This window comes from Physella acuta, unplaced genomic scaffold, assembly GCF_028476545.2.
Source record: "Physella acuta isolate Inbredline_101_S28 unplaced genomic scaffold, ASM2847654v3 ptg000596l, whole genome shotgun sequence".
NCBI classification, from domain to species: domain Eukaryota; kingdom Metazoa; phylum Mollusca; class Gastropoda; family Physidae; genus Physella; species Physella acuta.
In genome coordinates, this window is record NW_026732115.1 from 126,969 (window position 1) to 140,074 (window position 13,106).

Sequence of the window (13,106 nt, forward strand, 5' to 3'; positions counted from 1 at the left end):
CGCATTGTCCCAATGAAGAGAATTATATATATAGATAGAAATTTAAAACGACCATTTAAACATAAGGATCCGGTAGATAAGGATTTAATTATAAACCTACATGTAGACATATGTTCTTAGATCTAATGCAGTTAGTGATCAGCTCATAAGGAACTTGAATTATTTTTTTTAATTATTAAGGAATGATAAGATTCTGGATTTCTGACCATCAAAAGTCATTACTTAAATTGGATGTTTTACGTGAAAATTTTAGTTCTATTATAAAATGTCTAACTCCAAAATGTCAATATCAACAAAGAAAATTATGAAATCTTTTGTTTTGTTTTATTAACGTGATGTTTTTATATTAAATAATTGAGAAAACCACCCTGGCATCAAATAATGAATAAGGCCTACATTTCTTCTAAAAATCTGGCCACCGTCATGCAAAATATAACAACACAAGTGTGTAATGAACTGTACTACTGTAGGGTTGTAGAACTAAGTCCAGACGAGTGCGGTTTAAAACAAGATCTATAACTTTAAAAAATGGGTGTCATAATAACCTCTTGACAACAATTATATTATAGATCTATACGCAGGTTTAAAAAAAAATAGAATCTATTTTGTAACAACAACACGTTTTACAAAGTAAAGTCAAACAAAGCTAAGCAAGCGTGAGTTGAGCAGCTGTTTCTAATTCTAAATCTAAATCTTCTGAAATTTAATTTGAGGGAGGCGTGAGTTCAGCTGTGAGTGTGTATTTGCTAGTAAACTAAATTAATTAAAGTAAAATTGTACAATATTAATATAGCATATTTCTATTTATTTAATCAGCACTACTCAACCTAATCACGTAATCGTAAGGAATGGACAATCACAGTCACTATGAGATTGCACGAAATTCCATCATCATTCATTTTGGTTGACATGGACTTGGAAAAGAAATCGTGCTTTTGTCAATTTTGCCTTCACAAAAGTAAAAACACAACAACCTGAGTCTGAACAAATTTCAGAAATTTAGTATTTTAAGAATCAATGTTATAAAAGTTGCAAACACAGAGAGCTTAAAAATATTTTAAATTAAATTTAGGCCTCAAGGCTAAGGCGTTAAATTTTAAAATCTTAATTTCTATTTCATCAAGGGATCACTGGCCGATCTATCGGCCGCCGGTTTTATAGCAAAAAAGATGGAGTGGCAGATATGTCAGCCGTGATCGTAGAAGCCACAACGATTGGCTTTCCACTATCATATCATCCAATCAGATTACTTCTTACTATTTTTTGTTCATTCTTGCACTGTAATTACTAATTTTGACATGTACAACAGTCCAATCATCAAAATTATTCATTATTGAATAGATGTTTGTGTGTGTATTTAGATTAGCATTACAGAGAAAAATAACACGTTTTATAGGCTATAGGCCCTACCTAGTTCACCGTAATTTAGTTTAGTCAAATTTTTCCGGGCATAAATTATGAAAATCAGGAAGCTAATTTATTTATATTATGAGATTTTTATTAGATTTATAAAAATACTATTAGCTCATTCAATTTCCTAAAATATATATTTTTATGCATGCCGGCTAAAATGGGCATAGTTAGTTTAATTTTTAAAAATGTTTTTGTGATACAAGTGCAAACTCAAAAGTAGGCTTTACCTGGCTTTGCAACGTTTCTCCAGTAAAGCTTATTTTGAGGGTTAAGAGTGAAGTTACAGTCTAGTGTGACAAACATTTATTGTCTGTACAGAAACACCATGATCAATTTTTGAAAATCCCACGTTGTAGTAAAAATATTTGCAGATACAAACTTTGAATTATGGCTCCCATACGTCTATTTCCGGTCAGCTATCATTTCATGCAAAATATAGCTGGGACTAATATCTTCAATAACAAAAGCACTAACCATGACTAGGGAGTGAGGTAGTCTGAGGTATAGATTAAAGGAGCAGTGGAAATGGCATTTTTAAAATTTTATTAGTAAAAGTGTACCTAATGGTTTTTGTTTAATGTTCATATCCGCTACGTAGATGATCAATTATGCACTCTAAAGTTAAAGTAATAAATCAGGGCTTAATAGTAATTTTTAATTAACAATTACATTTTGCTTCACTTTAGTAGTTCACAACAATGCTATTCAACTGAAAATTACCATTTTAAAGTTGACATAGAATAAATTTCAGGTGAAATAGCATGTCAGTTCTAATGAGTGATCATTCATTTTTCCAGTTTACATTTTACTTAGCCTAAATCAGCTAACTGCCGCAATGAATTTACAAAATGCTGCTCTTACCAATTCTTATTACTATTTTAATGCTGTAAAAAAATAGAGCTACCTTTGTATGCTAACATAATTGTGAGATTTTAGTTTTTAACTAAGGATCGGCTAGCTTCTTTGTTTGTTTGTTTTTTTAATTTTATAGCCCTACCTGAAAATCATGCTAAATTTTTATTGCTGCTTGATCCAACCCTAAAGCTGTGGTATATTATATAACCACAGTCTTATAAAGATATTAAATGGGATACTTTTAAGTCTGTATTTATAATCTAAGTCGTGTATAGTATAAATGCTTTTTTAGGTGGATATAACTAGCATCAGTGTAGAAATAACCACCTAGTACTTTCTGACGAAACATTTCTTTATCTAAAATTAGTGATCAGCTAAGTTTCTCTCTAAATAGGAGTAATTGTAACAAAATGTATAAGCGCCTACTAGTTTTATGGGTTTTTGGTAGGGCCTACTTAAACTTTAAAGACTTTAAATTTCAGGATGTTACAGATGAAAATAGTTATCTTCTAACTTAAATACTATCAGTGGTAAGTATTCTTTGATTGTCATTATTATACGAATACATTTTTAAAACTTGTATCTATATGGCTCTGTGAAGAAATATTGGTGTCAGCACTACACCCAAAGATAGACAAAGATGTATTTTTATGACAAAAGTTAATACGTTGAAAACGACTTAAGAAAAAATGTTTTTAAAGCAGCACCATGCCGAGAGCTTGCTCCCAGTGTGGGTGTACAGAGATCGACACTGACCCAGCCAGGGGAGACGCAGTATGTACAAACTGTGGCACCGTTCTAGAGGACCAGATTATTATATCAGAGGTCCAGTATCAGGAAAATGCTGCTGGAGGGGCCTCTGTCATAGGGCAATTTGTTTCCAATGATGGTATGGATATATCATTAGGATTCTCATATAATTAGATTTTCAGTGAATTACTGCATGGTAAAAAACAGGAAATTCTGTAGTTGTAGAATATTTTAAAGCTTCTTTATATACCACATAGTATTCAAAAATGTTTATTGTTATACATACCTTGTAATTTTAGTTTTCATGATTGAAAGGTCATGGTGTTCTACATTTAAATAGTATACCAGTCTATAATGATTTTTGATGTGTGAAGCATGTTAATTTTTATATTAGTAAAACCTCACTTTTTTGTCTAACATTGAATGATATTTCAAAAATAATTTCAAAACAATGTGCACAGGTACCAGAGCTCAATCATTTCGTGGTGCTTATGGCCATGGATTCAGTTCAGAAGATTCTAGAAAACTAACTTTGGAAAATGGTAACTAATATCTGTAGGCCTAACTAATAATCTCTTGTGCTGTTCATTATTTAGTAATAAGAAATAATGCAAGAAAACAAACTAAAGTTATATTAAAGTCTTCAATTTCAATAGTTGTCAATTTTAAAAACAATATATTAAATGAAATATTTTCATGAAGCTTGTTTGTGATGACCATATGACTATGATTTAAGGCTACAAGAGATTGAAAGAAATGGGAGGCCAACTGAGAATGCATCACAGCAGTATTGAAACAGCTTTTGGTTTTTTCAAGTTGGCTGTGGCCCACCGCTTCACTAGTGGCAGGAAGATGGAGTATGTCCTGGCTTCCTGCTTGTACCTCGTCTGCCGTGTTGACCCTGGTGGCAGTGAGGATCTGGAATATATCCTTTCATTAGTAACTTTACTTCTGCTACACTTTAGCTTATATGAATGTATACTGTCTATTTAGCCTAAGAAAATATAATGGTACTGTTAGTTTTTATAATCTACAAGATAAAAACTTTTGTTTTTCCTATATTTCTACCTTTTAGACATAAATGCAGCATTTGTAATTTAGTACTAAAGAAAATAGTTTTAAAATTTTTTACGATCAATTACTGATAACTACTGTATGCTTTATAGTTACCGATCTGTGTAGTTAAATATTTGAATGATGGTTTAGCCTTAACTATTATACTGATGCTTATAGACTTCAGTGATCTTATACAAGTAAGTATATTAAATGTTAAAGTACAGCTTTTTATGTAACTGTTTATACCTGTGATATACATGTTTACTGTTTTAAACTAGATTATACCATGGATCTATATTGAACTTTTAAAATGTTTCAATTGAAAGGTGAATGTGCATGTCCTGGGTCGAATTTTTGTCCAACTTGCCACAGAACTGTGTCAGAATATTAGAATTGTTGGTGAGTATTGAACAAACTGCAAAACTAACTGATCTGCTAAGCTGTTAAATTACGTGTAGGAGTATTAAAACAAATGCATGTTAAAAACCATTGGGTTTCTCTTTTAAAAAATCAATACTCCTTTGTTCTTTCTATACTTAGTAGTCTACATTTATTACTATGTTGTTTTTCTGCACAACAGAATTAAGTGATATATGAATATCATTATATTTTAGATCCCATCATCTACATCCGCCGGTTCGCCAATCAGCTACAGTTTGGTGACAAAATAAACAAAGTCGTTGAATCTGCCTCACGTTTAGTAGCCAGGATGAAGAGAGATTGGATGCACACGGGGCGACGACCAGCAGGCCTTTGTGGCGCAGGTACACAGGTTTATTCTTTGTAGTATTAGATGGGTCAGCAGATTGCCAGACAGGTTTATTGTACGTAGAACTACATAGTCAGCAGATTGCTAGACAGGTTTATTCTATGTAGAACTAGATGGGTAACTAGTGAGTTTTCTTCTTCAATTTAAGGCTGCTAATGCCAGTTAATTGTTACTATTTTTGTGTGTGACAGCTCTCCTCATTTCATCAAGAATGCACAACTTCAACAGGACCATAGACCAGATCATTAAAGTGGTTAAAGTTTGTGAAAGCACTGTCAGGAAGAGGTGTGTTATCAGTAGGATTCCTCAACCAAGCATTGTATATTGATAATTATTATGAGTAATATAATAAAATATGTAAAGGCAGAAGTGCTTTCCTCTGCCAAGTATACTTTCATTGTTTTGCTAGTCTGTTTAATATATATATATGTATACACTGTATGTATGGTTATCTAGTTCTAAACCCACTACCGCATTATATTTGAGTATAGGCTGCTTGAGTTTGAAAACACACCATCTGCCCAGCTGACTATTGAGGAATTTGATAATGTAGATTTAGAGGAGGAGCAGGATCCACCTTGTTTTACTGAGGGAAAAAAGAAAGCAAAAAAAGCACAGGTTTGCCTTAGTCATTAAGTTGGATTGTACAAGTGTTATTAGATGTATCAACTTTTGTTTGAAGGTGTGCAGTCATTCAGAAGACTGTTATAAGTGTTTTTGTCAACTGTTGTATTAAGTGTTGTTTGAAGGTGTTGAATAGAAGAGTGAATTGTTGCAGGTGACAGAGGACATATCTGAAAACATGATCAAAGAGTTGAACAAGTTTGAAAAAAATATTAACAAATCACTGAAGAGAAAGCATATTCCTTCCATAGGTAAATATTTGAACACTTTTTAAATATACTACCTTAATATTTGATTAGCATCCATAACTACACTACCTGATTACAATAATAAATACCTTGATGAAGAATCACAGCCATTGCATTCTGTCCTGTTGAGAACAGTTTATAAATGTTTACAGCACTAAAGGCTTGAATTAATAACTTGAATGTTACCTCTGTGTAGCTACTGTATATAGATACTTTTGTTTGTGTTGGTGAAAGAAATAGATATATATAACCTTAGTTAACTTTCACATCAGTTATCTTGTTTATGTTCTGTCATCTGCTGTGGCCAATGTGTTTATAAAATGTTGCCAGAGGCCAGACCAGAGGGTGAGCTAGACCTGGACAAGGCCGTCAAGCTGATTGGTGAGGAAACAGTCAAGCAGGTAGCTGGGGAAGACTGGAAGGATGGCACTTGGAAAGGTCTGGACCCAGTTGATGAGGAGCTTCAGGTCACTGACAACATTGAAAATAACCAGGGCAAGTACATTTATGTATGCCTGTATATGTTGATAACCAGGGCAAGTATATTACTGTATGCCTGTATTCATTGGATATGTGCACTTGAATAATGTACAAGTTTCCCGCGGCTAATTTGAATCTACAGTCCGATAGGCTCTAGATCTACTTTCTATTTTTACATGTGTGTTGTAATACTATCACCCTCCCATCCCGCATTTCAGTTTCTTTCCCACGACAGGGTGTGGGAGGGAGGACCTCTGGTTGGGTTTATGAAGTGAACTCTGTGTGACCCGCTAGTGATGTCATCAGCAGTGTACTACAGGCCAACTAAAAGCTTAGATGAACTCAACTGACCCCGCATGACGGTGTCTAGCTGGAGAAAAAAATACGCTACCGGCAATAAAAAAAAAAAACTATCTGAAATTCTATTTTTGGCTGAAATATTTTGAATTTTTCAAGTATTAGGGGTCGTCCATAAATGACGTCACACTCGTAGGGGGTCCGTAATTTTGTGACGGTGTGTGATGAGGGGGGGGGGGGGTTCAGGTGGTGGGACGTCGCACTTTTTCATCATAAAACGCAATGTTAGAAAACGAATTTTAGCAGTTATTTCGCGTTTTAGAAAACTGTTTTAATAAATTGTAATAGGAATTGTTGAAGACTCCCATTTAAATCACAATGCCATGTCCATGGTTTCAGCTGTTCTGTTTGTTTATAATTGACATTGTTAGTACGGATGATGACATTGGTGAGGGGTTAAGTAACTTGACACTGGGATATAGCTATGATTGCTAGGCTCAATATGTTTCTCAGTAACAAACATCTAAATTAATGTATTATTATTTTACTAAGTGAATTTACTCACACTATTTCAGTAATCATTGAATTGAAAACAAAAGTGGAAACATATAATTGATTAACATTTTAAATTAATTTATTGCTGAAATTGCTTTCTAATATTTTTAAAGTTGTGAAGTTTTACTTTTTTTTAGGGGGGTGGGTGGGTGGGATAATAAAGAACTGATATTTTCAATAGCCTGTTTACATCTCTGTATAATTTATTTCTTTTGTGATAAGGGAGGGTGGGAAATTCATGAGATCAATTTGTGACAACAGGCCTTAGAACTGGGGAGGGGGGGTTTATAAACAGGCTCAAATTATGGACAGTGAGTAGTTGTTTAAGAAAAGTGTCACATTTATATATTTAACTACTCATTGGCATAAGTGGGGGGGGGGGGGGGGGGGCGCCCTGATCAAAAGGGATAAAAATTTTGTTTACAAAAAGCTCATTTTATGCTGAAGTATTGAATTTTACACAGTCAAAGGTAAGAAAATAAACTGCTACAAGACTGCACACTGATTCCACTTTCCTCTACCTCAATTGTGTAGTACAAAGATAAAAATTGTTACAAAATAGTGCCACCAAATTTTCAAAATTGGAGGGGGGGGGTGGAGAAGAGAAAGGAGAGAGCAATTTTATGAATAACAATTTATAAATGGGAGGGGTGGGGTGCAAAATTGAATCTACTTTAACTAAACTAAATGGTTTAGAAACAGTTACTTTTTAAAAATTACAAATGCCATGCTACATAGCATTTTATAAAGACAACTTCCTATTTAAGAAATGTCAAACTCCTTTCCATTCAGTGTGGGGTTAAGTCGTTGCTTTTTAATAAGCTAAATTATGTCCTGGAATTTTGGTTTTTCTCCTGAAAAACTCCTGGAATTCTCCTGGAATTTCAAGTTCACTTTGGTGTAGGAACCCTGAATGTAATTGTTAATCATTTGATACATCTATTTAGAAGCTAGTGCAATTATTATTATTTGTTGAACTTATTATTATTAGTTAAACTTTGACAATGGATAATGTAATAACTAATAATTTGATGTGAACCCTTCAGAAGCTGGTAAAAGTGTTGAGCAAGAAAATGAGAGCAACATCATGCAGCCAGAAACAGAGGAATGTGAAGGCAAGGCACAGAGTTCCAAAGTTGAGGATGGTGAACTTGATTTGACTGGTATTGATGATGATGAGATTGATCAGGTAGACTAGAGGTGTATTTATGTCTCTTATAGTAACCTGTCTTGTGTGATTTTTTTATGGGATAGCTTGTCATAATATTTTACTATAAAAAAATTTTAAAGTCAGAAATAGTTTTTACCAACACACTTCTTCTTTTAAGCCCCTGCCCTAAATCTCTTATAATGTAATCATAAATGACTTGCTATAAATAGGCTGCCAATTTTGTTGTCTTTTAGCTGATCGTGTCAGAAGAAGAAGCCCAGCATAAAGCTAAATGGTTTGACCTAGAGTTTGGTGAACACATGGAGATAGTCAGAGGTAACTGATGCAACACTGGCTAATGTGTGTTTCTTCGTTAGTTAACTAATGATATAATGTCAACTTAATGATGCATGACTCAATTATTTGATTTGTTCACTTTTCCTTGAGCAGACAGGGAAGAGAAGAGGAGAATCAAAGAAGAGGCTGCTGCCAAGAAAAAGGAGAAGAATGTGAGTACAGGATTCTGGGATTTGTTTATTTAGGGGTTGATTGTACATGAGACTAGACTCAATGTACATAGTGACGGAGACAATTTAGGATTCTGGGATTTGTTTATTTAGGGGTTGATTATACATGAAACTGGACTCAATGTACACAGTAACGGAGACAATTTAGGATTCTGGGATTTGTTTATTTAGGGGTTGATTATACATGAAACTGGACTCAATGTACACAGTGACGGAGACAATTTAGAATGTTTTAGGGCTAGATATACTGAATACAGTGAGAATGGTTTAAAGTTTGTTGTTGTTGTGATAGATTACTGAAGACAGTAAGAATGGTTTAGCGTTTGTTATTGTTGTGATAGAAAGTGTAGCGTATATATGACACTTTAAATGTAGAATAACAAACATAGACAATGGGGACAGTTGGGGTAGACAAGAAAGATAAAAAAATAAGTTTATGTCATGTCATATACCCATTACATTTTGTGTGCAGAAGAAAAGACTAATAGGTGTTTTTATTGAAAGCATGAAAATAAGTTCTATACCCTCCTCAAGACTTGCTGCAGAGATTGTTTTTAATACATAAAACAAGTAAAAGAATTGACAGTTTTTTTTCTCTGAGATATTTATCACTCACCCCTGCTTCTTGTTTTCAGCCCAGAACAAAGAAGAAGAAGAAAAAAGGAGGCTATGACTTGGAAACAGAGCTGGCAGAGTGCATGGAGATCTTGAAGAAAGACATGCGTGAGAAGAAGTTCTCAGACAAAATCAACTACAATGTTCTCAACACCTTGGACGCTTCTGCCTCCACTGAATGTGTTTCCACTGAGCCAATAGAGATTCCCTCTGACACGCCAACCACTGATAGAAAACCACACATCACCAACAGGTAGGCCAAAATATGTTATTGTTGCTACATCTTATTGCATGTAGTAAATCAGTAACATCTAATTCATATTTGTACAATGCTGGTAATTTGTAATAATATGTTTTTTTAATTTTTACAGGTTTAATAAGTCATCATTATCAGACCACAAAGATATTAAGGTAATTATTAATTTTTTGTATAATTTCAATTAGTGTCCACTAACACTAAACTAAACGTGCTTTAAAGCTACCTGCTGGGCTGATTTCACTTGTTCCTAATTTTTTGTTTACCTTCAATTACTGTGTACCAACACAACCTGCTTTAAAGCTATCTGCAGGGCTGATTTCACTTGTTCTTAATGTTTTGTTTTGTTTCAATTACTGTGTACCAACACAACCTGCTTTAAAGCTACCTGCTGGGCTGATTTCACTTGTTCCTAATTTTTTGTTTACCTTCAATTACTGTGTACCAACACAACCTGCTTTAAAGCTATCTGCTGGGCTTATACCACTTTGTTCCTAATTTTGTAGAAACCACTAGGCAAGAGAGTGAGGATAGAAGTCAACACACAGGAAATTAAAAAGTCCAAACTTGAGCCAGTGGAGGAGATCAAACCAGTTATTCTAGTGGAGGATAACCATGAACCCCTGCCCTACACGGATGAAGGTAAACCATGAGTTGTCTACCCATTTACTTGCTCAGTATCCATCTTTGGTTTCTTCTTATTCTTTTGATAGTTTTTAATTTTAAACATGTCTGAGTATATTGGCCCACCATTGTCTAGTTTTTAACTCTCAACACATATCTGAGTATATTGGCCCACCATTATCTAGTTTTTAACTCTCAACACATATCTGTGGCCCACCATTATCTAGTTTTTAACTCTCAACACATATCTGAGTATATTGGCCCACCATTATCTAGTTTTTAACTCTCAACACATATCTGTGGCCCACCATTATCTAGTTTTTAACTCTCAACACATATCTGTGGCCCACCATTATCTAGTTTTTAACTTTCAACACATATCTGTGGCCCACCATTATCTAGTTTTTAACTCTCAACACATATCTGAGTATATTGGCCCACCATTATCTAGTTTTTAACTCTCAACACATATCTGAGTATATTGGCCCACCATTATCTAGTTTTTAACTCTCACACATATCTGAGTATATTGGCCCACCATTATCTAGTTTTTAACTCTCACACATATCTGAGTATATTGGCCCACCATTATCTAGTTTTTAACTCTCACACATATCTGAGTATATTGGCCCACCATTGTCTAGTTTTTAACTCTCACACATATCTGAGTATATTGGCCCACAATCAGAATTTAAGTTGTATCATCAGAACAAGACACTAGTCCCAGTGCAAAATTTTAACAATAAAGTCATGTATGATGTTTAGGTCCAGCAGAAGAAATAGAGGATGATGAGGAAGAAGAAGATGAAGATGATGACGAGGCGGGTCACAAAATCCTCAGTGCCAGGCAGCTCTTAAGTCAAGAAGGTTTGAATTTCTTTTACTCCAGCATATATTTTTTTAGGTACCATCATCCTCTTAATGGAATGTATTTTATGCAGTTATAGTAGGGTATTGGATAACACAATCAATTGGTACTGGAGTATTTTAACATCCAGCAGCCTTCTAATACTGTAGGGTGTAACATGATAAAACAATTGTTTTGTTTTTATCCTTGCAGCAACTGGTTATGAAGAAGAGGAAGACGATTATTTTTTCTATGACGTCCACTAAACTGACCATCACCTCAACTACTGTCAGCGTCATCACTTCACATAGCATGTTATCATATTGATAACCTTCCCTACACATCTAGACTGCAGGCTGAGAGCTACTGCAGATTTTATTGTTTTTAATGTCACAAGAGGTACACTTTTCTTTCATACACCACAGATATGCTGACTTGTTTTAGCTGCAGCAAAAAGGAATGTACAAATTATTTATATACATACATTTTTTGTTACTGTTGATGTCAGTATAATTTATGCTTTTATTGATAGAGAGCCTATCTTGTCTGTAGTGCAACATTCACTGGCTAAGAAATTGTATAGAGCTAAGAATGAATTGTTTTGTAAAAAAATTGACCACATTTTTGGTCTCATTTTATTTTTCATTTAAAATGTATCTATTTATATACCTGAATGTAATGTAAATGAAAGTAGAAAATGTCTGAAGTTGTTGCCTGGTTGACATTTCACTTAGTCAGCATTGTCTCCTAGGCTGACTTGTGTAGTTAGTAACTATCACACACCAACTAACTTAGTTGGTGTGTGATTGCTGTGTACAGTGTGTGTAACATGCCTTGTAAATACAGTGAAGCAAGGACTGCTGTATTTGGGTTGATGTGTGTGTGTGCTATTATTTAATTGACTGCAGATGATGCTTGTTTTATGATTGTTTGCTGCAAGTCTGACTAGGAAGGGTTAAATAACCTGTTTTTTTTTAATTGAAAGAATTATCCCATTATAAGTTCTTTCCCTTACCTGTTGTTTTCATGCAAATAACAATTTGAACATGTATGATAGGATTATCCTATATGGATTTATAGGTCACAAGTTCCAGGATCTGGTACATGTTGTGTACAGGTCATGTTGTGTACAGGTCATATTGCAACATCTGGCACTTTTTATATGTAGGTCAAACAGCTAGATTGGTACGAGTTGTTTATACAGTTGTATATACATGTCAGTTAGCAAGATCTCATATGATTTGTCTAAGGTCATTTGGCTAGTCTGTCTCTGTCAGCCAATACAAGTGTGCTGCATGCATTTGTTTTGTCATTGGTGTAGAGAAGAGAGCTCAAACAGATGAAATTTTCTGATGTTTAGTAAATAAAAATGTAATTCTGAACTACTTGTACAATTCACACATTAGTGTTGTATGTATTGTACAGCAGGCTAACCCCTACCACTTGTCTGAACTATGAACCACATTTCTAGATCAGTTCAGGAATTGTGAACAAAATAGTGAAAACAAGGGAGAGAAGCAGATGATTTGTTAGAGTGGAGACCAGTGGGTTAGTGTTCCCTGTGTCTATATCCCCCCTTAGGTCCTCAACAAAATGGCACCAGAAGAGTTTATGTCAAAGCTTACAATAGTTTATACATAGAATTTATACAATGCTACATTATTTTTAGACATTTTGGTAAACTGATTATAAATCAAATGTTTTCTCAGTAATTTGAAGTGTTTGTTTGCTTTTTTTGTCAACTTAAACTGTAATGTGTCAGTAGATTCCATTTCTTGAATTTTTTTTTGTCAACTTAAAATATAACTATAATGTGACACTAGATTCCATTTCTTGTGTTGCCCCATCCCTCTTGTTTGAGCCCCCCTCCATTTGGCAGATTAACCACCACCCCCCCCCCCCTGGTGTTAATTGCCCCCCCCCCCCCCCCCACCTCCAGTTGTGACCTCCCCTTCCCATTAGCTCTAGTGCAGCCCAATTTGTCAAGAAAACTCAAGACTCCATGCCCACCCACCCCCTGACTACTAGGTACACGTTATA

The 13,106-nt window shown here is 34.5% G+C and overlaps 1 protein-coding gene across 2 annotated transcripts; it reads left to right on the plus strand.

Annotated features, from left to right (window-relative positions):
• Positions 1-423: 423 nt before the first annotated feature.
• Positions 424-12,769, plus strand: LOC131947512 (transcription factor IIIB 90 kDa subunit). Of its 2 annotated transcripts, none has more exons than XM_059308737.1 (20): positions 424-731; positions 2,751-2,798; positions 2,970-3,157; positions 3,480-3,560; positions 3,755-3,943; positions 4,240-4,271; positions 4,401-4,473; positions 4,689-4,838; positions 5,035-5,128; positions 5,335-5,461; positions 5,622-5,718; positions 6,046-6,210; positions 8,094-8,236; positions 8,452-8,533; positions 8,648-8,706; positions 9,360-9,592; positions 9,711-9,750; positions 10,102-10,237; positions 10,985-11,086; positions 11,280-12,769. In XM_059308737.1, the coding sequence occupies exons 3-20, from the start codon at positions 2,977-2,979 to the stop codon at positions 11,330-11,332; spliced, it is 2,037 nt and encodes a 678-aa protein (XP_059164720.1). In that variant the 5' UTR covers positions 424-731; positions 2,751-2,798; positions 2,970-2,976; the 3' UTR covers positions 11,333-12,769. The 2 variants fall into 2 exon arrangements, with proteins under 2 accessions (XP_059164720.1, XP_059164721.1); XM_059308738.1 differs by having other exon boundaries at positions 8,097-8,236.
• The last annotated feature ends 337 nt before the right edge of the window (positions 12,770-13,106 follow it).

Bases quoted from the DNA above. Each gene is read 5' to 3' on its own strand.
- LOC131947512 (XM_059308737.1), top strand. From the start codon at position 2,977: ATGCCGAGAGCTTGCTCCCAGTGTGGGTGTACAGAGATCGACACTGAC. The intron at 5,129-5,334 runs GTGTGTTATCAG...ATTTGAGTATAG, and splicing joins GAAAGCACTGTCAGGAAGAG to GCTGCTTGAGTTTGAAAACA. The intron at 9,751-10,101 runs GTAATTATTAAT...CTAATTTTGTAG, and splicing joins CAGACCACAAAGATATTAAG to AAACCACTAGGCAAGAGAGT.